The 24,296-nt window shown below is 37.3% G+C and overlaps 1 protein-coding gene across 1 annotated transcript in view; it reads left to right on the top strand.

Annotated features, from left to right (window-relative positions):
* Nucleotides 1-24,296, top strand: part of CADPS2 (Ca++-dependent secretion activator 2) — a 346,061-nt gene that overhangs the window by 190,242 nt on the left and 131,523 nt on the right. Inside the window, exon 9 of the mRNA XM_009883694.1 lies at nucleotides 5,923-6,062. Within this exon, the coding sequence (XP_009881996.1) occupies nucleotides 5,923-6,062 (140 nt within the window). The remainder of the gene's footprint in view (nucleotides 1-5,922; nucleotides 6,063-24,296) is intronic.

The following is a 24,296-nucleotide window of genomic DNA, read 5'->3' on the forward strand; positions in this document are numbered from 1 at the left end:
CAGAAATTCTTGAGATATTTTCCATTCAGGCTTGCTCTCTCTTAGATCTGGGGGAGAGGCTGTTTGGGAAGGACTTAAAGGCAACTTTTATCAATTGCTAAGATCTATTAAGGTAAGCGTTCAGCTGGCAGCATCAGCAGAGGTCCATTGATGGCATAAATTGCAAAGTCTTCCTGGTTCTTTGTCAACAACAGTATTTTAGATAGCTCTCTCACCGTGCACCTATTCAGTTTTTCTGTTTGATTTTTTTTCTTTTTAACCATCTGTTACCTGAAGGCTTGTCTCAGTGTTTCAGCTGTAATACAATCATAGCTGAAAAGCGAGAGATCACTCAGTAGGTGAGGTGATGGAGCTTCTGTAAAATACTCATAAGCTCCCCCGGTGATCAAGATCTTATTAACCCTTTCTTTAGGGGTTCCCTAGGTGAGAACTTCTCTAAAGGAGTTACTTTCAAGAGAGCCATCTCTTTTTGCCATTTCTACCTCCAGTCTCACCCCTTCCCTTGAGGTTCATTTGCTTCATCCTCCTGGCAGCAGCACATCATGACGTCGCGCTCAGAGGATGCGAGTGCGGTGCTGCTCTGGGCAGGCTGCTGCTGGGGCATTTGAGGGAACTTCACTTCTTGTCACACTGATGGCAGCTTCTGCCTTTCTGACATTAACCTGTCTGCAGACAAGGGGCTGGCGTAACTCAGAACAGCTCCAGACTTTGAAGGTTGGGGAGAAGGTGACTTGAGAGGAATCAGTAGACATTTCTATCAAAAACAGGTAAACGTACCCTAAGGAAGGCTGGGGCCAGAGTTACTCAAACACCCTAACATTAAAGGGTCTCTACACTGCTACTAGTCATCTATTTCCTATCCCAAACCAGCTTCAATAATTTCTGGTCTATAGTGCTATTTTCAGATCAGTAAAACAGAATGTATTTCACTAGGAAGTTTTCCTATGGTCTTTGCTCAGACAATGACCAGCACTGTACATTTGCATGTGCCAAATAATAATGGGTGCTTATTTCATAACATAAAATTTGCCTGGCCTCTCTGTCTGCACTGGCATCTTTTCAAATCACTACATTTTAAAACACGAAAGAAAAAGCCTTCCATAGAATGAATTAGTCCTGTTGCGTGATGAAAGCTTCAACAAATGCAGTTGAGGGAGCGTATGATCTTACGTCTCGGCCACTCCGTGTTTTTCATAGTTTTAAATAATCACAAATTGAGTTAGAAGTATCTCTGGTAAACCACGGGACTCAGAGAACTTGGTTTCTCCAGTTCATCGCGGGGTTTCTTGCATGACCACGAGTGTATTGTTTATTCTGAACAGAGCTGGAAGTGCTGCTTATCATTAAGGCCTTGTCGCATAAAATTCAGTTCTCAATTGCTTGTAACTCAGCCAGACCTTCATTGTTGAGACTAAAATTTTTCATCCTAGGTATGGAATAAGATAAAAAGAAAATGTGGGTTTAGTCAATGGCAAAAAGCAATCATTTGTAGCACTATTTGTGATCTGGAAGAGCATTAGGCATGGAAACTTCTTTTGTCTCCTAAAATCTTCTGGCTTTCCTGTTGGGGACCATGCAGTTGAAGAAAGGACAGGGAGCTGGATGCCAGAAGCAGGAGGGGCTCCCCGCAGTGGCAGGGAACAGGGCACATGGGGGACACCAGCGCAGTCCCAGGCATTGGGCACCTCCCTGGGGATGGGGACAGGTTGAGGGTTTGGTCTGCTTTTTGAAGGTGGTCCCAGGCTGTGTTATGAAGAATAGACTATTGATGGGCTGCATCTTTATTTTCTTTAAGGTTGGGTGGTGTGAGCTGTACTGAAGGCGAGATAAGGGTTTTCTGTAGTAGCATGTTAAGTGTCATCTGCCTCGCAGCCAGCAGAGGAGCAGTTGCAGATCTTCTTCACTTTCATCTTTTTTGCTGTGACAGTAAGCTAAAACTCAGCATAGTCTGCTCAGTTACCATGATTACCAAGGTCCGGTGCCCAAGATCTGAGATCTCAAAACGTGTCTTAGACCACCCCAACTTGTACAATCTATCTCATTTCAAATACTAGCTCAAAAGAGTATGTAACTCCAGCGGTTGCATTCGACTGTCAAATATCATGGATTTTGGGTGGAAGCAGGGGATGGGGAGGGAGGGATGTGAGGACACAAGTTGGCTGAAACTGAACTTAGTTGCAAGTGTGGGATGCAGGAGAAAGTAGATTTTGTCTTAACTCTTGATTTTTCTCATTTACTTATGGCTTGCCAGTCTGCTTGCCTCTGAGCTGTGTTGGTCCCTTTTTAAGACTGCATATTTTTTTTTGCTAGCAGGAAAACTGTGGCCAGGGATGGTTAGCTTGAGAGCTTCACCTAAACACGGGAATACTGGTAGGAGGTATTTCTGCACAACGCTTTTGACTCTGAACGTTCTGCTCGGTTAGCTGCTCTAAGAAAGCAAGATTGTCCCCAGTTTGGTTTGTTCAAGCTTTCAGAGTATTTTGGACAACTCAACTTTTCTTTCATACCTTTAGAAAAAGGTATGATCAATGTGCCAAAGGTAGAGGAGAGTTAATGGTTGTTTGGCTGGATTGACTGTTTGGCTCAGGTGTACTTCGAGTAACTTCTTCTATTGTGATCCAGCTAGGGACTTAAATACACAACTGAATCACAGTAAATGATGGTTAGTTAAGTCATGAGATGATACTAGCTTCGTATCTTTCAACTTGTCCTATTTTAAGTGCAGGAGAGAAACATTTTTAGTCATTCATAATTAACATACAGTGTTGTGAGGACATCACCTCGCACAAATCCATAAATGTGTTGCTCTATGGTATTTAAGATTTCTGTGTTTATTTTACATCCAAATGAGGAGAGGCATAAAGTGAACTTGTCACTTTTTCAGTTACAGTGTGGTCTGAGGAAATGTAATACTAGATATAATCAGGCCACATGGTTGAGTTTTTTTAATGATTGTGAGATGATTGAATTTACTGAATTGTCTTATCCCACACTGTTTTGATACTATTAATTTGCCTTAAATTAGCTGAAGCAATGCAATGCACAGCAGCTATGTTTAGTGTGTGTGTCATTCTGGTCACTAATAGCTCATTGTACTTTTTAATGCAGTTTATGCGTGTCCTGGTTTGAGGTTATTGGCCAGCCCAGCCCAAACCACAACAACTTATTTATTGTAAACACAGTCCTTGACTGACAACTCGTAGTTCTCTGTGCTGCTGCTGAATAATCTACTATGGTGATATTCACAGGTATAAGAACAATAAAATAAGATAAATTAAAATTTAAAAAAAAAAACCAGAAATGTATGATGTAGTAGGAATTTTATGAAACTTTTAGAAGTTTTAGGCACAGTGAAAGAGTATCCTGTAGGTGAGTTTTACATCACCCAGAGAAGACACATGGGCTGATACCATTCTATTTTTTAAAGTAGATTATAGAACAACAACTACAAGTTTAACATCCCTTAAGCAGCGCTGAAAGGAAATCTGAGACACAATAGCCTAGAAAGTTTCTCCATGGACAATGGCAATGACATTGCACTGCAGCATGCCATAATGGAGAGAATGCTTTTAATAAAAATGTCAGCAACTTTTTACTTTCCTTATTAAGGAACACTTGCCCAGTGTTTTGGTTTCAGTGATTTGGTGATACAGTTTGTGCCACCTGATGATATGGTACACAATGGTTAGTCTTGCCCTTAAGAGCAATATTAGCATGAAGGTTATTGTGTAGATAATTAATGCCTGTCAAGTACTTTCTGTGCATGTGTGTAGGTGTGTTTCTGTGTAAAGATAAAAAGTTTGATGACAAAGTTCTTTTAGCTCTCCTTGTTTAAAGCTGGCAGGCATGACAAAGTGTAATACAAACACAACATAGTGCATGCTTAAATATTCTGCCAGATACTTATTCATTGTGAGAGCTTTGAAAGCGAAGCTCCCAAATACTTCTTTAAAAATTCAGAAAAGGAATTGTCAGTACTGCAGTTATGAATTAATTACACGCTTGCCTGCTTATATTTTCATCAGCGTTCTGAAAACTCAAGAAGTTGACAGGAGAAAGATGTCACTTGAGATGCAAGAACTGTAATAAGCTGTTACAGGACAACAGAAACTGTAGCCTGTAGAAAAGGAAAAATTCCTAACATCGCCTACAGTCCTATGTGAATGCCAAGTGATTAAATGCAACGAATGAGTAATAATTCTGTTTATATAATCTTGCATTTAAAAAAATAAACAAACTAAAAATCATTTTCTGTTTGATGCATCAGAACACAAAGGTTGCCATGCTCATAATGCTTGCAAATGTTTTTTAAGGGGTGGCTTTTACTCAAAATGAAAATCAGCTTGTTTCTTGGGAAAGAAGGAATAAGCTCTCTTATAAATAGTGTCTGCCATGCATTTGCAAAAAGAAAAATAAACAGCCTCCTGGTTTAGTAAACCCAGAATTCTTCTACTATCTCTTTAAAAGGTACTGAATGTTTTCAATAGATCTGACTGGTCATTTCTGCCACTGGCGTTACAAAGGTTGCACACTTGATTAGGAGTGATGCATCATATTTGTCTGCTTCACTGGAGCTCCTGATATTAACGGGATGCAGGAACGTGTTTCTGCAAAATACTGAGATGAGAAGCTGAAGGCCCTCAGCTTACATCATCTTTCAGATGATTAGATCCGAATGACACTTTTGTAATATTTTTGGTTTAATAACATCTGTTAGATTTATGCTTGGAGATTCTTACTCAAATCCTTGATTTAACTTTCCTAATAGCACAGAGGAGAATATATTGTGTTTTATATATGTGACACAAGGCACAAGTACTATCTATAAGAAATTAAGTTGATGCTTAACAGCATGATTAATTTTAGTTTTCAAGACATAAAAGATGTGAAGAATGCTGCTTTTTAGAGTGTTGTTGCTTTTGGAATACTGCTTCATGATAATGGTAATTCAGAACTCAATGAATGTTACAAAAGTCTCCCAAATAGCGTATTTAGAATATTTGAGAGTCTAAATTGATTCAAAAGTAGTACTTATAATAAGAATGAAAGGAAATTATGTTTCAGGAGCATTTAACTGCTAAATGTGTGGCTGTGGGTAAGGATTTAATGAAATAGTAATATTTAATTGTACTGGCTATAAATGGATAAACTTTCTGGGTGATAAATAAATAAATATTTAACAGCTTGTGACTAATATTAATCTAAAATTAATGGTTTGCTAGTAAAACTATCAAGACACTTATATAAACGTTTTAAGAATTAAATGTTTTAAATTCAGTATATATTTTTTTTTATATGTCTACCACTGTAGATTAAAGAAAAGGTTTGTTTCATATCACATATGAACTGCATATAGTATCTTACATTATTGTACTCCATTTGCAGCAAAGATGCTTTGGAATTAATCCCCGATTTCTGCAATTTTTACTATAATTGGCTTTTATTAATGCTTATGATCAAAAAAATGGAGTTGGCAAGAAAAAGCGTATTTTGGCTTTCTTCACTCAAGCAATGTCACTGCTGGAGGGCGATCTGTTGTGTAACGCTACAGCAAATTGTTTCAATAGTACATTTCCAGCAGAGCACTGAGTAATGTAAAAGTTTAGGTTCTTGATTAATTGTACATGACCATTTTCAAGTGTCAACTGTTCCTTTTTGTTTAAAACTATTAATTCAGAATGAACTAACAGAGAAGGAAATTTCATTAACTCATAATATGAAAATTGCTATTTGTAAGAAAATTGATGAGTTCATTTTGGAAATTAGTCTATTACAGTTAGATTGAGTAAACTGGTTTATTAGCTTTATGCAACTTTTTTAAGCATCTTTCAGATTGGAGGAGATAGAACAAGAATCTTTATTGCTTAAAAGTTTACATTAAAGACTAACACTTTTTTTTTTTTTGTATTTTATGACTTGCAGGTGGTGTTATATCCAACTTCCAATAGTCCAAAGTCACCTGATCTGCATAAAATGATAGTCCCCAAAAACAGCCAGGACAGCGACTTGAAAATTAAACTAGCGGTGAGGATGGATAAACCACCTCACATGAAGCACTGTGGGTAAGTGTCCATTTTCTGGCTCTCTGTATTTATTATTTTGCCTCACTGTGCCTGTGTTTAACCATATGTAGCTAAAAACGTAAAGTTTGTAAAACATAAATGTGTACAATGGTTCCTGTGGTATAGCATTGTGTTATATCCCTGTCTTAAATATAAAGTTTGGAATAGTCAGGAATAACATTCATTTCAGATGTTCAGTGATGTGTGAAGACTGATGATGAGCTAAACACAGAACTAAGAGTACAGTGTCATTTAGAAACTGGTTTTGGGTGTTACCATTTATAGCACTTTGTGAAAAAAAAAAAAAAAAAAAGTTGGTATTTAGGAGAAACATATTTTTCCATTAAAATAGGATTAATTACATACCTGAATGTGATGCTACTTGCAACGTAGTCTCCCCTTTTCTCTGTCTGCTGCATGGCATTTCTCTTGAAAGGAATTTATGTGCGAAACTAGTTTAAGGATGTTTTTCTGTCTACCATATATAAATATGTCCTGCCTAACATATATAACATAAGTATATGGAACAGATTATTCATAACGACAGCTCCTCTAGTCAACTGCCACTGCTATTCCTCATCCCGAATGCAAAAACAGGTAGTGTTGCCGACAGTAAGCAAGGCTGTATCTGTTGTTACAAAGCAATCACCAGGGCTGGTTTTCACCCTTCTAACTTCTTCTGAATTAAGCAGAAGTACATTTCAAGAAAATCGGACTATTCAACATATAAGTGTAGAATTAATGTAGTGGCCATACTGTTTAGATTTCTTTTTAATCTCCTGTTAATATTCTGCTCATTGTGTATGGACAGTAATTGCCAACATTTCCTATATTCAATATTTAAAAAAAAAAAAAAAAAGAACACAACAACTTATTTAAGTTTTGGCAAAGCTGTAATTGGTTGGGCTGAAATTTCCTTGGTATCAACCTCAGCCCTTATTTTAGTTTTGGGAAACTTAGACACAAATGATCAGGGCCGTAACAAGGAGACTTGCTGGCTGGGGACCTGTGGCTGGTGACCAGGAGCTGGAAGGGAAGAAAGAGAAAGTAGTCATGGAGCCAACAGGGGAACTGGAGTTACTGTGCTTGGAGAGTGGGACTGAGATGAAAAGACTTAAAAGTAGGACTGCAAAAACATGAATAAAGGAAATGGGATAATGTGGCAGGAGAGAGCAGGAAGACCAGGCAGACATGGGTAGGTTGGAGTGGAGAGGACCTAGGGAGGAGAGAAAAGTGTTTGTCTGTACTAAAGCATGATGCTCTCCTGTCAGTCCTGACACCCTCCCCATTCATTTGCGCTCACCAAACACCTCTGAAATGATTTGGTAATTGTGGCACATCCTTGTGTAGATTCAATTCACTAGCATGGTTTCGGTCTCCTGCTGCTGGAGGGTATTCAGCCCGTTGAAGTAGTGAATGCTGCAGGGGTGGCACGGTGCTGTCTGCCTTCTTCAGTGGTTTGTCAAAAGGCAGCCATGGCGACAGGATGCGTTGAACAACATCAGTAACGAATGATACACAGCAGATGTATCTAACTTGCACATGACTTGCTTTGGTTGCATACTCCACACTACAGCTACATCAGGGATGTTGTGCTCCTCTGCACCTATCCCAACAGGTGACTGGGAGAAGTCCCCATTTTTGATCAGGTCACTGATAATATTGGGATCATGCTGTCAGCAACCCCAAGGGTGTGACACGCAACTTATTTTGACCTGAGTCCAGAAACAAGGACAAGGCTCCGATGCTTCCTCCCAACGTACTCCCAGGTTTCCGTATAGGGCCTCATGGCTGGGGAGCTGTACTTCTGGTGTCCTCAGAGGGTCTGTCTAACCTCCTAGTTTGCTTTTCTGTACTGGTTTAAGTCACTAGTCTTCTTGTCTGAGCATTACACAGGTTGTCCGGTCAACCATTACTTTCAATAATTTAATTCAGTCACTATCCCTTTCATCTGCTGTTGCTGGTTACTTCCTCACTTTGATTTTGATTTCTAATCTCCTGGCACAGTTGTTTCCTTCTTCATTTTACTTCAGGGTCACTGCTGTCACTATTCTCAGGGAAAATATTGTTGTTCTTCCCACCAAAAATGCTCGAAGTCAGTCATCGTTTCCCTTTCTTTATAGCCATTAGCTACAAAGATGATTACCTCCACATTTGTCTAGAAAAGTTAGGGCACCAAGGAAGGGCTGTATGGACTCCTATGCCATAAATACATGTGAAATGAAAAAATAGGTTAATAATTCCTCCAATAACCACCGAAAAGGTTGGTGAAATACAGTATGGTGGCACTGGAGTTGCAGTGAGAGGAAGAATGTGTTTGTTTGGAGGGAAAACAACACTTGCTAGAAGAATTATTAATGTGTACAGTCAGGAACCATTAATGGTATGAAATGTCATCATCCAGGCACTCACTGCAGCCTTCTCTTGACTTCCTGGGTGAGTATAAGTATTAATTGGTCACTTGCTGTTTTTTCAAGAGGGATTCGCACTGCTTCAACACACAGAATAAGGCTGTTCTGGTTCTGAACTGATACTGTGTTACCAGAGAAATCCTCATTTGTGAAGAGGCTGGAAATATGCGGTGGATGATGGTGTTACAGGAAGGCAAAGGAATATTTTGCGGTTAAGGTAGTTGAGGGATGCCCAGAAGAACTGGCTTTTATTCTTCTTTGTGCTGCACAGAAGGACCTGTATAGAAGAGCCTGAAAACAAGCTTCTCCAACTATAGTAACTGGTGGTCTGTTCACAGAATCATAGAATGGTTTAGGTTGGAAGGGACCTTAAAGATCATCTAGTTCCAACCCCCCTGCCATGTGTTATTTCTTTCTTGTGCCCCGTTTCGTAGTCTGGAATGTGATTTCACAGAGGTGCCCAACACTCACGGCTAGTAGGTGAAATCAGTGGAAACTGGGCTGTAAATATACATTGTGCTGTTAGAGTCCAAGTATCCTAAAAATTAGATCTTCATCTTAATATCCAAAGCCTAAAATTGTTGGTCCTTCAGTTCTTCCATCATCAAGGGAGAATACCACCTCCCAGTGTTGTACACATTTGAAAGTAAATCTTGGGAAGCAAGCGATAGAGAAGGTTCCTACACATCTCACAAGCTGGGGAGAGTGGGGCATGGTCACTTCTCCAACAGATGGCCAAAGGCTTATGCTGTGCCATGCCGTGTTCTCACAGTGCCAGGCTCTGCAGCTCCCTGGTGAATCTGCATGAGGTAGAAAAGCAAATAACTCGATTCTCTCTACAAAGCACTGTTTGCATAACGTGCAATGAAACAGGTCATAGGAGAAAATAATGTGTTGAAGAGCTGGAATGCAGCTGTTGCTATCCTGAATAGTAAAAAGGGCTGGGAAGGTTTTGTTTATTTTATTTTATATTGTATTTTTAGTATGTGGTCAGATACTCAAGCACAGTGCACACAGAGTACACAAAAAGGGGGGAAATAAAAGGAGGAAAGAATGCTATCATCCTTGCTGCTGGAATTTTGTCAAGTTATCAAGTTAAATTTTACAACCTTAACATATTTCTAATGTAGTTAGTGTGATGAACCCAGTCAAGTTCTAATTCTTCAGTTTATTTTTCAGAAACTTCCCATGCTTTATCTTTGCCCAATCTTTGAACTAGACAACTTACATCTTCTGTGTCAGTCTGAGTTAACAAGATAATATACAAAATTCAGATTTGTCTCATAGGAGAAAAACACAATCTGTTGGCATTAGATAATGCATTTCAGCTGAGAATCTCAAAATTTATTCAAAGTTGAATTAAAATTTTACCCCACAGCCAATTGCAGAAAGAGGGGTTTATTAGATTAATGTTCTGTCATGATTAAAAAAAAAATAAATTAATGGTACTAAGAGACTGTTTTTTGAGATATGGGAGCTATGATTAAATATTTCAGATTCTGCAGGGTCAGCAAAACTCCCAGGCCCAGCAAAACTCCCAGGCCCAAGCTAATTGTGGGCTTACAGTTTTACTCTTTCAGAAAAGTTCCTCCCATTTAAGACTGACTTGACTTATTGACACAGGGGATATGCTGAAAGGCTTCAAAACCTGTCTCACATTTATGCTTCAAGAATATTCAGTTTTACAAATTATACTGTCTTGTACTTAAACTGAGATTTTTAATTCACAAATAGTATTCTGGACTGCAACACCTTCAAATCATGATCCCTCTTTGGGTTGCCACAGTCTTAACAAATAATTATATTTCAAATAGAATTATAAACTTGGGATTTTTTCAGTACAAATTGAAACCTAAGAGCAAGAAATAAAAATCCTTATGACTCAAACACTACTGTGAATCTCAATTGCAGTTCATTTGTACCTCAGCAAAAAAGAGGTAACTTTGCAAACCACATTACTTTTACACTAGTGTTTATGGTGACACCTTCACACAGTCAGTCTACTGTTATTCCACTAATGTGATTTTTAAAAAAACACTTGATCAAGAAAACACGCAGTGATTTTTCTAAGTGTTCTGTTATATGCTTAAAAAGTAAATAATACTTATATATGTCTTATAGTTAACATAATCTTATTATTTATTTTAATTTTTTTAAATTCTTTCATGAGAGACTTTCACAGTATGAAACCTGAAGGATATATAATTACCCTTTTCTATTTAAACCCTGTCAATAGATTACATGGGGAAGTACGCACAGCTAGAAATTCTGAGTAACGACAAGGTAAATGTCACTCATTAATGGGCATTTGTAGAACAGTCCCGAGTACTGGGAATTCATGATACTTCAGATTCCTTTCTCATAATTCGTAATGTATTTGTTGTCTTCTCATAGAATGTGGTAACCTTTTCCTGGTCTGAAATCCAGAGCACACACAAGATTACTTTTTTTGTCTTCGATATTAAGGTAGTAAAGCCAACGTCCGTACAAAAGGTTTTGTAACATTTCTATTAATCTCGTCTATTACAATCTTGAACCTAAAACAAATCATCAGAGGAAATAGTAAAAATTTGGTCTTAAAACTTCATATATAAAATGCTAAAAGCCTGTTCATTTCTGTCGAGTTAGATGAGCAACGTTAGGAAGGTACTGTTTCCTTCAGGAAGGCTCACTTGTTCTCCTTAACTCATAATTAAATTGGTGTTGAAAACCCAAGGAAGACAGGTTAATCCACTCAAGATATGTGGGTTACTGTAAATACCTTTTCTAATGCGGGTTTTTTTAATATGCCTTTGCATAGCCACCTGCGTTTACAGCATGCATTATTTTTAAACGTAGATTTGTGTCAGTTGAGTTGTCTGCTAGCATAGCCTAGTGGTCACTAAAGGGTATTATACTGTTGCTTCCAATCTAGAAATAAAAAAGGAATACCGAGATTTTTTCAAATAGCTTGCTTTAAAAGGACTAGTAATGCTTAATGGTGATACCTAAAAAAGGAAAATAAATAATAACGTAAAATTAAATTCTTACAAATTGAACAGCCTAAACAGGACAATATTACAAAGTAGTATTATTTGGATTTGACTTCCAAAGTAAAACACTTCAGCATAGCTCTTGTCCAGAACTTTTTCCAAGATTTGAAAGGCAAAATTCATTCTTATAAGTTCTGTTCTGCTTTCTTGTGTCCCTGTCTATGGAAGGGGGGTTGGAACTCAATGATCTTCAAGGTGCTTTCCAACCTAAACCATTCTATGATTCTGCTATGACATGTTGCATACAAAGATGTTATACTTTCAGTTTTGTAAACATTTGTGTTTGGAATATATATGCTACAAGCACTTGAGTATGAACACACCCAGATTTTCTCCCTGTCTCTCATCTGTAAAGCAATTATTTTGATGACTTTTTAGAACTTTTGCTCTCCAAAATTGTAAGGAATCTGTGTGACATCATTTTTCTCTCACAACTTCATTTTTGGGGTTTTTTTTGTTGTTTTTTTTTAATGGGTGTGTTTTCAGAATATAAGGATCACCATGAATGTGCTAACCTTTTAAAAAGTTTTCTCTTGTGCCCTTGGAATTGACTGAAATGTTCTTAGGAGAGCATTCATAAACAATAAAGATAGCCACTGGATCCTGTATGTGACTGAAGTAGTGCATTTCTCCTGCTGCTGTACTTATAGAGCTAAGGAAATCTGTGGGATGAATGACCTGGCTAGCAGTCTTCCAAGATGCAGAATTAGAGGATAAGCAATTTTCCCCTCTCGTGAGACTCGTCACCCATTGATAAGAGTTCATTGGAGAGGAAGGCAACTATAATTGTATGTTTTACAGATGAGTGAAATGAAGCACAGGAACGAACAGAGATCACCCAAGGTCACAGGCAATTCAGTGACCGAGCTGAGGATAGCACTGGGTTCTGCTGGCTGCTCAGTGGGTAGGGTTATAGTGTGTGACTATCACCTGCATAAACCGTTGTCATGACTACTGGTAAGCTCATAAGTCAACTAAGAAGAGCCACAGGGACACTGAAGTTAGCCAGAATAATGGTGGCGCCAGCTCTTACGTGCTGCTTGACCATGGTCACCTAGCAAAGAAGGGCAGGAGGAGGAACAGAATTAGCTTTATAACTTCAAGATGTGTAATCTGAAGGCTGATCTGAAGATGAGATCTGCTCCCAGTAGCGCTATTTCGAAGAAATGTGCAAGGTTACCACATTGAAATTACTCGATTTCAATTCTGGATAGATAAAGTAAGATATCAGGAATACAATCACATTTCTCTTAGCAAGTGCTGTGTGATCTCTGTCACAGATAGAATGTTCTGTTGTACATAGTGGATTTGAAACTCATTTCAGGCCTTTCTCTGAGCCACAATGCATAGATATGTCGGATCAATTCTAAATAATTTGTTACACAAAACCTAAAAAAATGAAAAATTCTGAAACCAGAATTCAACTAAGCTAAAATGTTAAGTTTAGTTTCCCTTAGAACCAGTAGGTATACAGTTGCTTCAAAGTGAAAAAAAGTGTTAGAAACCTGTATGTATCCAAGAGCTTAGAAAATCCTTCCTAATACTTTTTATTATATCCTAATGTGCACTATAGACTTCTCCAATTAGTAGTATTTTCCATTAGGTAAGAACAATAACTTTCTACATTAAATTTTGTCGGGGTTTCAGCTGGGATAGAGTTGACTTTCTTACTAGCAGTTGGTGTAGTGCAGTGTTTTGGATTTGGGATGAGAATGGTGTTGGTAGCACACTGGTGGCGTTGGTTGTGGCTAAGCAGTCAAGGCCTTTTCTGCTCCTCACACCGCCCCACCAGCGAGTAGGATGGGAGCACACAAAAAGTTGGGAGGAGACACAGCTGGGACAGCTGACCCCAACTCGCCAAAGGGATATTCCATACCATATGATGTCCTGCTCAGTGTATAAATTTGGGGGGAGAAGAAGGAAGTGGCAGACATTCGGAGTGATGGCATTTGTCTTCCCAAGTAACCATTACACATGGTGGAGCCCTGCTTTCCTGGAGATGGCTGAGCACCTGCCTGCCCATGGGAAGTAGTGAATGGATTCTTTGTTTCGCTTCTGTGTGTGACTTCTGCTCTACCTGTTAAACTGTCTTTATCTCAACCCATGAGTTTTGTCACTTCTACTCTTCTGATTCTCTCCTCCATCCCACCAGGGGGGAGTGAGTGAGCAGCTGCATGGTGTGTAGTTGCTGGCTGGGGGTAAACCATGACACTTTTCAACAGTTACTGAAAAGACTTTTTTCATTGGTGAAGTCTGCAACGTTTTTCCGTTATGAAAGGGAGAGGGGCTATCTGAGAGATTCCTGTTGTTCTTTTTCATTTGTTATCAACAGAGCATAATTGTCTGAACAAAGTATTAAGATAAGTAGGTACTTATCTAAACTGTAGCATTTCTTGTCTGTAAACTCTGTAAACTGTAAAAAGCATCTATGTCTGTAAACTCTTCTGTATCTGTTTATAACATTTAATTTGTCTTTCCAAGTTTGTGTGCAGCACAGCTGGTGGAAACCGTAAAGTCAATGTATTAGCACCATCTAGCTTTCTCTTTGTTGCTATTGCACTTTTTCTTCCAGCTTAAAAAAAGGTAACAGAGCACCAGCTTCAGCTGCTTGTTTTAAAGTTTGTGAACATCAAGACTGGGAAGCATAAGCAAAGACAAATGGAAGGAACTGTTGAGTTTGTTCGAATTTCGCAAACTTTACGTAACATCAGGTAGTTTGTAATGCTTTTTTGATCATTAAGTCATATGTCCTCACTATAGCAGCCCAAAATTTAGGAATTTAGGTTATGTCAGAGTTGTCTAAATTCTCTCAAAAGTCACTGGGTAGGGAGGGAATAGCTTGACAGGGTTGTTTATCAATGCTAAGACATTGGCTGTAGAAAAAAAAAAAAAAAAAAGAAAGGTACACCAGAGTTGGTAAGGTAAGATTTTGTCTATATATATTGCATTCAGAAGTGTAAGTCCTCTACTAAATTAAAATAAATGCTTAATCACCCGAGAACAGAGCTTTGGAAAGATGAATTACCAGAGCAACAGGTGGGCTTCAGCCATGTCATCTTTTTTCTTCTGCCTCATTCACAGTTTCTCAAATCTAAATTCAGATCAGAGATAAACTATGCATAGCTGCCTAAGTGAATTTTTAAAAGCCAAGTCTCCTTTTATTTAAAATGAAACTCAGGCTACTTTGATAGATAGTAATTTTGCTACATTCTAACCCCCATCCCATGGGGGGTATGATCTTTAAGGTCCCCTCCAACCTAAACCATTCTATGATTCTACAGAAAACCATGAAATTCAGAGAAATATCTTCACTTCTACTGATATTTCTTGGTTTTTTTACTAGCTATAAATAATGATCTTTGTAGATAAAATAGAGTCTTTGTATATACTCTTATAAAGATGAATGAAATTAAATAGAAATTTTATGTGAAATAAATGTCACTTCAGCTATTTCCTGTGAGGATTTTTTGTTTGCACTGGTAGTGGTTTAGGGTTTGTGATGTCCTCTGACACATATAGCTTGTTCTGTTTGGCAGCAGACATACTTTTTGTTCAAAGCATCTTCTTATCCTATCATAAGAACAGGAGAGTTGTAAGAAATATGGGTGGAGTATGTTAGTGCTCTTTATAATTTCTATTACAATTTCTATTACAATTAGTCCTAATTAGTATCAGATACATTTAGGAGTTAAATCTTTCTACAAATATCTGGCAGAGATTGCCCAGTGCCATTTGCAACATCAGGCCTTCCAGTATTTTGGAATGTCCCGTAATCCATATACAAATGGGAGGTTATTAAACTACCTTTGTGCCATTGATGAAAAGATAATCCTATGCCACTCATTCCTCATGTCTGGGTAAAGGGTGTCTGCCATGAAGGAGAGCCTTGGTCTTCACCTGAGTCTTGATTCACTAACCATATAACCTATTTCCTGAGGTTGTCTCTGTTGTTACCTTATGAAATCTTGTTATAACATGTTGAAACACTGTGGGATGTACTATATTGCTAGCAGTCTGCTGCAAGAGGACCCCATCGCAGGAATCAAGTGTCTATATTCAAGTCAGGCGGGTCGAGGTAAAGCTTAGTCACTCCCCCTAACTATGATTTTATAGTGTGCCCAGGGTTTGCTTGTCTCTTATGTTACTGGCAAATGGGACAATGTTTGCTCAGTGTAGTTGGCCTCACAATTAGGGCCCAAGTGGTCCTAAGAACCTCATTCTCATCTACTGATGTTTCCAAAGAGTTTATTATAAGCTCATGGGGATGTCAGTAATATTGGAGATGAACAAAAGTAGACATATCTAAGGGAATCGTCTAGTAAAGATAGTTTATTTATCGAGCAAAAATGAGTTAGATTTCTTTCTATTCTAACAAAGTATTTGAGACTTGGCAGCATTACCTTCTACACTGAGATCACCAACGCCATTGGTACTACATGACATGGTGCATATCTTTAAGGAGACATACGTGTGTGTGTAAGGGCACAGATGCATGCAAAACTGTACTTGTGCAGCTCTTCACCCTGACCAAAAACTGTCTGACAATGCAGTCTGATATTTGCACTGCAGAACTGTTGGAGTGGCCAATGCGGTTACAACACTTTTGCATTAGAGTTGACTCATAGCTCAGACTCAAAACACAGACAATGTGACCTCAATTTTGCTTGCCATATACAGAGGACCTTTGAGACACTGGATGAAAGATTTCATTGTGATCCCTGACAGGAAGGCATCAGAGTTTCAGTCAAGTTTCATTGGCTTCAAAGGTAGAAGAGGTGTGACCTGCAAAGCTTCATTATCCAATCCATAATTAACCAAAACTAGCGTGACAATCCAAAATCTTATGCCTGATCGAGACAAGTGCGGTAGCTGTGTGTAGTTCTGCAGTGCTGAAGCAAACTGTATTAATGCCAGTGCTTTACTCAACACCACTTGCGGAAGATGTGTTGTGTAGCTCATGAAATAGCCTTTGGTTGAATTTCAAACACAGTTGACTGTTGAAGAAAAAAGGAGTTTGAGTACAAAAAGTGAGCAGCGACAGGATGCTGCAGCACAGCAAATACTACTGCATGTTCAGGAATGTCTGCTCATCTCTTTACATCAAGGTATGCCAAAATGTCATCTAATATCCAGCAACACATATTTATATGTGTAGAGCATATTTTCTCTACTCAGTGAATGATGCTGTAGAAGTATATGCCAGAAACTACTATGAAAAGTATCCTGGCTGCAAACTTCAGAATACTTCATGAAATGTAGTCATTGCTGAATGCCCTGAGCTGGAAGGGACTGGCATTGTTGATTTGTAACTTTGCTCTTCCTGGGGCATGAAGTTACTTGATTCTTTTGAAACCATAAGAGCCTTTTACTAAAACCTAGGAAGAGGAGATTATCTTTCTTTTCAACGGTAACTCTCAGACAGTTGCTGACTCCAAAGATTCTAAGACCCTGAAGGCAAGCATGTGAGTATCCTTTTCTGCACAACAAGACTCATAAATCCCAGCACAGAGCAAACCCACGTGTTTCAAGAACTTCTGACACATGGAATGAGACTACTGAGAAACTAACACAAAATTCATGAACTGAAAGAGTGACTTTATAGTTCAGCAGAAATATTGGTTAAATTTTGGCCCATAGTTAATAAACATTTTTAAAGCTGGGTCCAATAGCAATGGTGTATATTTTTTATTTAGGCAGTGGGTCAAAAGTATGCTATAATTATTTCATATTTCTTGCTAAATTCTGACAAACCTGTCTTCATTTTTACATTCATAAAGCAACATGTGCTTGTATATACTAAGGTAAAATTTTCCTGTGTATGTTATAAACAGCACGATAGGATGGCTTGATTTTAATTCACTTTTACTGATGTATGGATGCCTTACTGTTATTATTCCAAGGTGTCTCGTAGCAGTATTTTCTCTTATGCTTTTGTTTAAATTGTGCTAAATGCTAGTATTTCATTGTGCTAAATGAATACTAGCATTTTGCCATGGAGGAAAGTGCTAATGTGTTGACTGTCTTCATTTAAATGATTTTAATGTTATACACGTTTGCAAAATCAATTGACTGTAATCAGTTGCTTTTTAAAAATGAAAATTGAACTTCATGAAAAATGACACATTAAAATTACATTAATGACTGATTGGATAATGATGATGGGTTAATGCAAAATTACTATGGAAGGAAGAAGCAAAAGTGTTTATCCTGCTGCTGGATCCTTAGAGAACAGATTATAGCTTTAAGCCTGATTTTCAGTGCTTCCCACAGTAATTGCTTCTGAGGAGGCACAGGGAATCTTGAAGACCTTAATGATATGCCACTGCCACTTTAATTGCTAAGAGAAGCCAAGAGAATCCTAATTGCCAAGAGAAGCATTACTAATTAAGGTGTCATTCTTCATTCATTCCACAGTAATTAATCTGAAATATTTGTAAAAGCTGAGATATAAATTTAGATCCAAACTCACTTAGCTTAATCACAACAGACTTTATGTGAAAAAGATCTATGGGTTAAGCAAGGTTAATAGTCAGAAAACTTAAAATATAATTTTTTTTTCTTAAAAAAAACTTTGCTTTGTTATTACTTGTAACTTTTTAAAACATGAAGTAAAAGGATTGAGAATAGATTTAAGAACTTTATGTAATTTATATTTAAATCATGATTCTGCTCTTAAAACTGTTTGTATAGGGTGTTTCTTTTTCTTATATTTCACTGAAAAGCGACATGCTTCTGTGTGTGGTTTAACTCCAACCAGCAGCTGGGACCACACAGCTGTTCGCTCACTCCCCCCCTGCCAACAGGGCAGGGAGAAAAGGGGGGAAAAAAAATCTTGTAGGTTGAGATAAAGACAGTTTAACAGAACAGGAATGTAATAATAATAATAATAATAATAATGGTAACTGAGCAGATGAAATAATGTGATGCAACACAAATTGCTCTCATCACCCAATGATTGGTTGCCCAGCCCATCCTGAGCAGCGATTGCAGATTCCTGCCCCCTGGCCAACCCCCATTTTATATACATTATGTCTATGGTATGGGATAGTCCTTTGGCCAGCTTGTCCTGTCTATGCTCTCTCTCAGCTTCTAGGGGAAGCTGAAAAAGTCCTTGATTAATGTAAACATCACTTAGCAACAACTAAAACAATATGTTATCAACATTAGTCTCATACTAGATCCAAAACACAGCAGGTGCTAGAAGGAAAATTAACTTTACCCCAGCTGAAACCAGGACATTCTGAAATGGTTAAGATGGCTTTTCTTCAGCTCTGTCATGAGCAAAATTATGCAAGTTCGGCTGTATATCTATTATCTTTAGATTATAACTTTAACAACACTTGTTCAATATCTTCCTGCTTACCCTAGGATTGAGTATGCATAATTCATTAGGTATGGAGAATCCTCATCATCAGTACCGGATGCGTGTCAAATCCTTCTTTGTCTCATCTTTGCTAAAATCCTCATGTACTTTAGTCACGAGATGTACATGAAGTGAAATATAGACAGGTCATTTTATTATTCTATGCATCATTGGACTTACAAAAATCAGAGCATAGGGTAGGCTGTTTATTTTTGCTACAATAAATGATGAACATTTTAAAAGTTTTTATCACTTTAGAGCTGTTCTAAAATTTGCAGTAATAACTGCAGAGTACTGGGAACTTCCCAGTAAATCTACACTCTAATTGAAGAGACAGTTGTCTGACTGGAATGTTCAGGTTGGCTTCTTTAGCTTAAATTTCTTTACACTGTTGTTAAACAGTTCCCATAGCTTCGGAAAAGTATCATGCAGAACAACGTCTGACTGTCACTCTTAGCTTTGCTTAAAACTTGAGAAAAAAATTACTACTCTGTAAATACACGCAAAATATTCCTGACAGTATATTTAGAATGAAATCGCATGCGAGTATCCCTGCTTCATAATCTATTCCAGATAGATATATAGTAGAACATATGTATTTATTTTGTATTATATCTTTATTTATTTTGTATTGTAATTTTTAACTTTTTTGCCATCAAAGTTCCTTTTGAAAGTTCTCTGCAAACTTCCCATATGTGCATGAGTCTGTAGTAATGAAGATGTAACTGATTGTAATATTCATAACATTATTACTGTACATAGTTACCTAAGCAATATTCTTATTTTTCCCGACTGTGAGACCAAACATCATTGAAATAATTGGCTTAGATTTTGTTTATATTGTTGTATTCTACAACCGATCAGCATAGCACACGTATCATGCAGGGGAAAGATGCAGTACCATACACTAATCTGTGACACAGAATTTAAGAAAGAGTTATTTCCACCTGACATACATTGGTGTTGCATATGGTCTGGCATGGCCTGGCATTATTTCTATACAGCGAGTGCCAGTGCCGTTAACTGCAAGGATGGGGTCATGCCTCCTGCGTGTTGTGTCCTTCTGTCACTCGCGCTGTCCATCTGTTACTTGTAGGAAGGTAAAATTCACCTTTTTTTTGTCTTTTGGAATATAAACCCTTACAAAATCAAAGGTACATATGACAGCAAAATTAATTTTAAATGCTAATAGTATATAACCAGTCGAATCCTCTCTATGTGCCAGAATGCTGTCTCAGTTAGATAGTGTAGGGTCAGTTGTGTTATACTGTGTCTGAGGGTGGATTTCAAGTCATAATAAACTATTCTGTATGGGCAGAAATTATGTTAACACAATACTGGATGTAAAGGCAGAGGTAACCTTTTATAAATTCAATTTAGTGTTGATTTTTTTCTCCACAGTACTATAATTTCAATGATTACAATATTGCATTTAATTTTGATGTAGTAACAGAGTCCCCATGGCCCTGCAGTACTGTTGTTTTGCCCAAATAGTATATTCATCACAGCCAGCTCCCTTTGAATAGTCCACGACCTGTTAAATGTCAACATAACTGTGTTGGCAGTTCCATACTGTACCATTTTGTCAGGGTCCTCAAGTACATCTCGCATCCCCGAGTAAGCAACGTGACAGCATCACCTTGGTAAGGCTGGTGGTGTCTTGCGATGTCATCAGCGTAGCTGTGCTTTCAGAGTTCTGCACAATGAGCTCACTCTGTCTTTTTATTTCAGTAAAAACTGTAATGAACAGTTCACTGTGCACTACAAATATTCTTTTTAGCATGCTTACTGTCACAAACCTGTTTTAATTTAATCCCATCCTCAATTAACTTTGTGCCTGTTCAATGATGAAGTATTGCTTTGTCTTTTCGTAATGTGTTGCTTTTTTTTTTTTCACTTTATGCATAAATGATAAAAGAGATCAGGTAGGTGAAAAATGCCTGTGAAACGGTATGTCAAATCCTGTGCATGGTTTGTCTTTGGAGCAAGAGGCAGAAAAGACCTGTTAGATTATCTTTCATGCTGCTTCTACGGAGTAAACCGGGGACAAATCAGCAGGGGAAGTGTTGTGGTAGGTGTAGGTTTTGAGTTCCACTGCTAAGTCTCCATCGGGGTCAGACCAAATTCCCTGGCTTTACCAGATGGAGAGCTCCTTTGATAACATTAGAAGATTGCCAGCCCAAAACTGCCATCTGCTTTTTTTCAAAGTTTATTCCAAAGATGAAAAGCTGTATGGTTCTGGTGAGAGAAAAGATTCCTAAATACAAAACTGGTAGCCCTTGTTTGGTAAATCAGTGGCTTTAAATTTACTGTCACACATTCCTTCATTTCTGATTTTGACCATTGATATTTTAAGCTTATTTACATTTTGAAACCATTTTAAGTTCATTGTTTAAGTGGAATGCACTGTGCCATTGAGCAAGTAGAAAAGAATAAGAAACCTGGCACAGATCATAGTAGTGCTGGCATGGAGAAGCCTACCTGAGGATGGGCTCCCCTCACAGCCGGATGTCTGATGGCCTTTTTTTTTTTTTTTCCTAAAACTGAATGTTTGTTGCTCTCTTGTCTTTTACATCTGGTTGTAAGTCTTAGTGTTGAAGGGCAAGCTGACGTCTGAAGCAAGAGTCTGAAGACTTCGACTACGGAGTGATTGCTTTTAGGTTGAGGGCAGTAGGCTGGGAACCGATACCACATTACATGGGCATGGGATGTCATTTTAAGGATATTTCAGTCAAGGCTTTTAGCAACACATTCTGAGTAATTTTTAAACGAAATTGGAGTTGTTATGCAAGCAGCGCAACTGGGGCTGGTATTAAATATAACAAATATTGCCAGTAACTGATAACACGTGCTAGACTAAGATCCCTAAAAAATGTTATGGCTGGTTTTTTTTCTTTCACTACTTACGCGCAAAAAAAAAAAAAGCATCAGATGCATCAGAAAAAAAATGCAGCTTTATCATTATTTTGTATATTGAGAAGCAATGGATCCATTTTGAAACAGAGGGTAACTGATCCCTAGATTAGAATTGTATGATTAAGATTAAGTTAATAAAGTAATCATGTGTCATGTAAAATTTTATTGCCATTCTAGAATGTGAGCGTTCAATTTAATCACAAATGCTACATTAATTTTTAATTGAGCTGTATGTATTCTACTTAATGGAAGGCTCGGGTTTTTTCGTTGCACACTCAATAAATTTTAATTGAACACCTGATTCCTGCCACCATCACATTAACATCTGGACACTATCTATCTTTTATGCATATGGATACACTGATTAAAACTCAGCAGAAAAGCAGATAACAGGAAAACAAAAAGACAACATTATGGAACACTTTCAGCCATAATTTTTTATTATATATTGAGGAGCATTTAATTATCTTATTTCATTTAATTAGCCTCACTACTGAGGTCAATTGTTTTTTATTGATATGGCATGTTAGCAACTTCGCTAATTGGCACAAAATAGCATCTCTAATCTAAATGTCTTGTCTTGTCCAAAATAATTTCTTACAGTTTTTCCCTTTCCTGAGGCTTTCTATTTATTTCACAGTCTTTCCAATAATATATAAAATCTTTTGGCATGGGGTGGCTTGACTTAAAATTTAGCATTTGCTATTTTTTTTTCTGAGTTAAAGACAAAAAGACAAAAAAGATTCTAAAGAAAAGGTGTTTACTTCCTAACACGTTTTAGAATCAGAAAGTATCACTCTACCTTTTTTAGTTTTTAGAAAGTTTAGTTTTTCTTCGGAAAGAAAAGTGCATTTTTAAGCATTCTTTATCATTAAGACTTCAAGCATAATTTGTCAGCCTTGACAAATTTAGTCTAGATGAACAACAGCAGCATTGTGTCACCCGAGGTATTGTACTTTAGTGGTTTGGGTATCTGTTCCATACTCATTGGTTTAAAACCAATTTAGCAAATCTGACAACTCTAACAGATCATAGATAAGCTCAAATTATATAAATGTTTTAATGCATAGTATTAATTTCCAGTTAAATAGTAATAGAGCTTATTAGAACAGAGACTTTATGGAACTGTAATTGATCAAAAAAGATATTTTTTCTGCATTAAGTAAGTTCTTCGAATAATTTATTATACCTGTTCTTAATTTTAGATTCTTCTATTCCAAACCATTTTTGATATATTTCTTTAAAGACAGCATATTTTTGACTCAATAATTCTGTGAGATGTATTTGGTATCTCTGTATCAGGAAAAAAAGATTATCATTTTAGCAGTTGTCACTTTTTCAGTTTACCAAATACTGAGTTTTGCAAATGAATGCCATGCTTTTTGAGTTGTTGGATAATCTTTATAATATGCGTGTTCAAATGTGTTGGCACTTCAACAGATGAATTAACTTCTCATTATGCAATGAATGTTCTCCCCCTAATTTGAGAATAAATGTATTATTAATATGTGTGACTGTGCTCCCACATATATATGATTTGTGGAATAATAAGACATTCTAATTATTTAAAATATTCATTTTAAAGCTATTTAAAATATAAGTTTCACAGTCCTTGCCCTGAAGTTTAATGTAACGAGGTTTTCATAGCCCGAGCCATTGCATTGTACATATCGTGACATCCACAGGAGGGCAGCATGGTTAAATTAAGGGAGAAGATGGCAATATGATTATAATATAACTAACTGAATCTCACTTTTGATTGTTTATATTGTTTCGTGAAAGCTTTTCTGATTTAGAAGGGTGCATCTTTTCCTAGCCTATACAGAAAAATTTTAGAAGTTTCCAACTGTAACTTTTTTGGAGCTATAAAAGTGAAGTGTTTCTGTGTATATATACAGTCTATTTTAGAAGAAGGTTTTTAAATATTTAATGTGGGAGTTATTAAAGCCTAGTTGGAAATTTAGCTCTGCAAATTCCAAGAAAATCTGTTATTGGATTTTGGTAAGTCAAACATTTGCAGAGTGGAGGTAGCTGTTCCAGTAGGTTTAAGGGACACTGGAACTACTCTGCTCTCTGACTCCTGACTGAGTTATGGCAGGAGCTTAGTCCTTTTACATATGTGTGTCTAAATATATATGCACACACATGTAAAGTTCTGTTTGGGGAAAGAGATTGAAAAATGTCAATCTCACATTTGAACAATAATCAGTGAGTGATACTTAAAAGATTAATTATAATTTTTGTTCCACTTAAATTGATCACCAAAACACTCATAGAACGCGTTTTACCCTTTATGTTACATACAAATAAATGCTATTTTTAAGAAAGTGTTTCTAAAACTTTAAGGAGAAACCACTCAGACCTCCCCTCAAATCCAGTTCATCACTGTTACAAACTTATATTGTCTCTTAGATTTTAGGGATTTTTTTATTTTATTTTTATGTAACAGCAGTTTTACAGTTGAATATCACTTTAGTATTGCTATTTTGGGGAGAGAGTTGATTATCAGAGC

Source organism: Charadrius vociferus, unplaced genomic scaffold, assembly GCF_000708025.1.
Source record: "Charadrius vociferus isolate BGI_N301 unplaced genomic scaffold, ASM70802v2 scaffold43, whole genome shotgun sequence".
NCBI lineage: Eukaryota > Metazoa > Chordata > Aves > Charadriiformes > Charadriidae > Charadrius > Charadrius vociferus.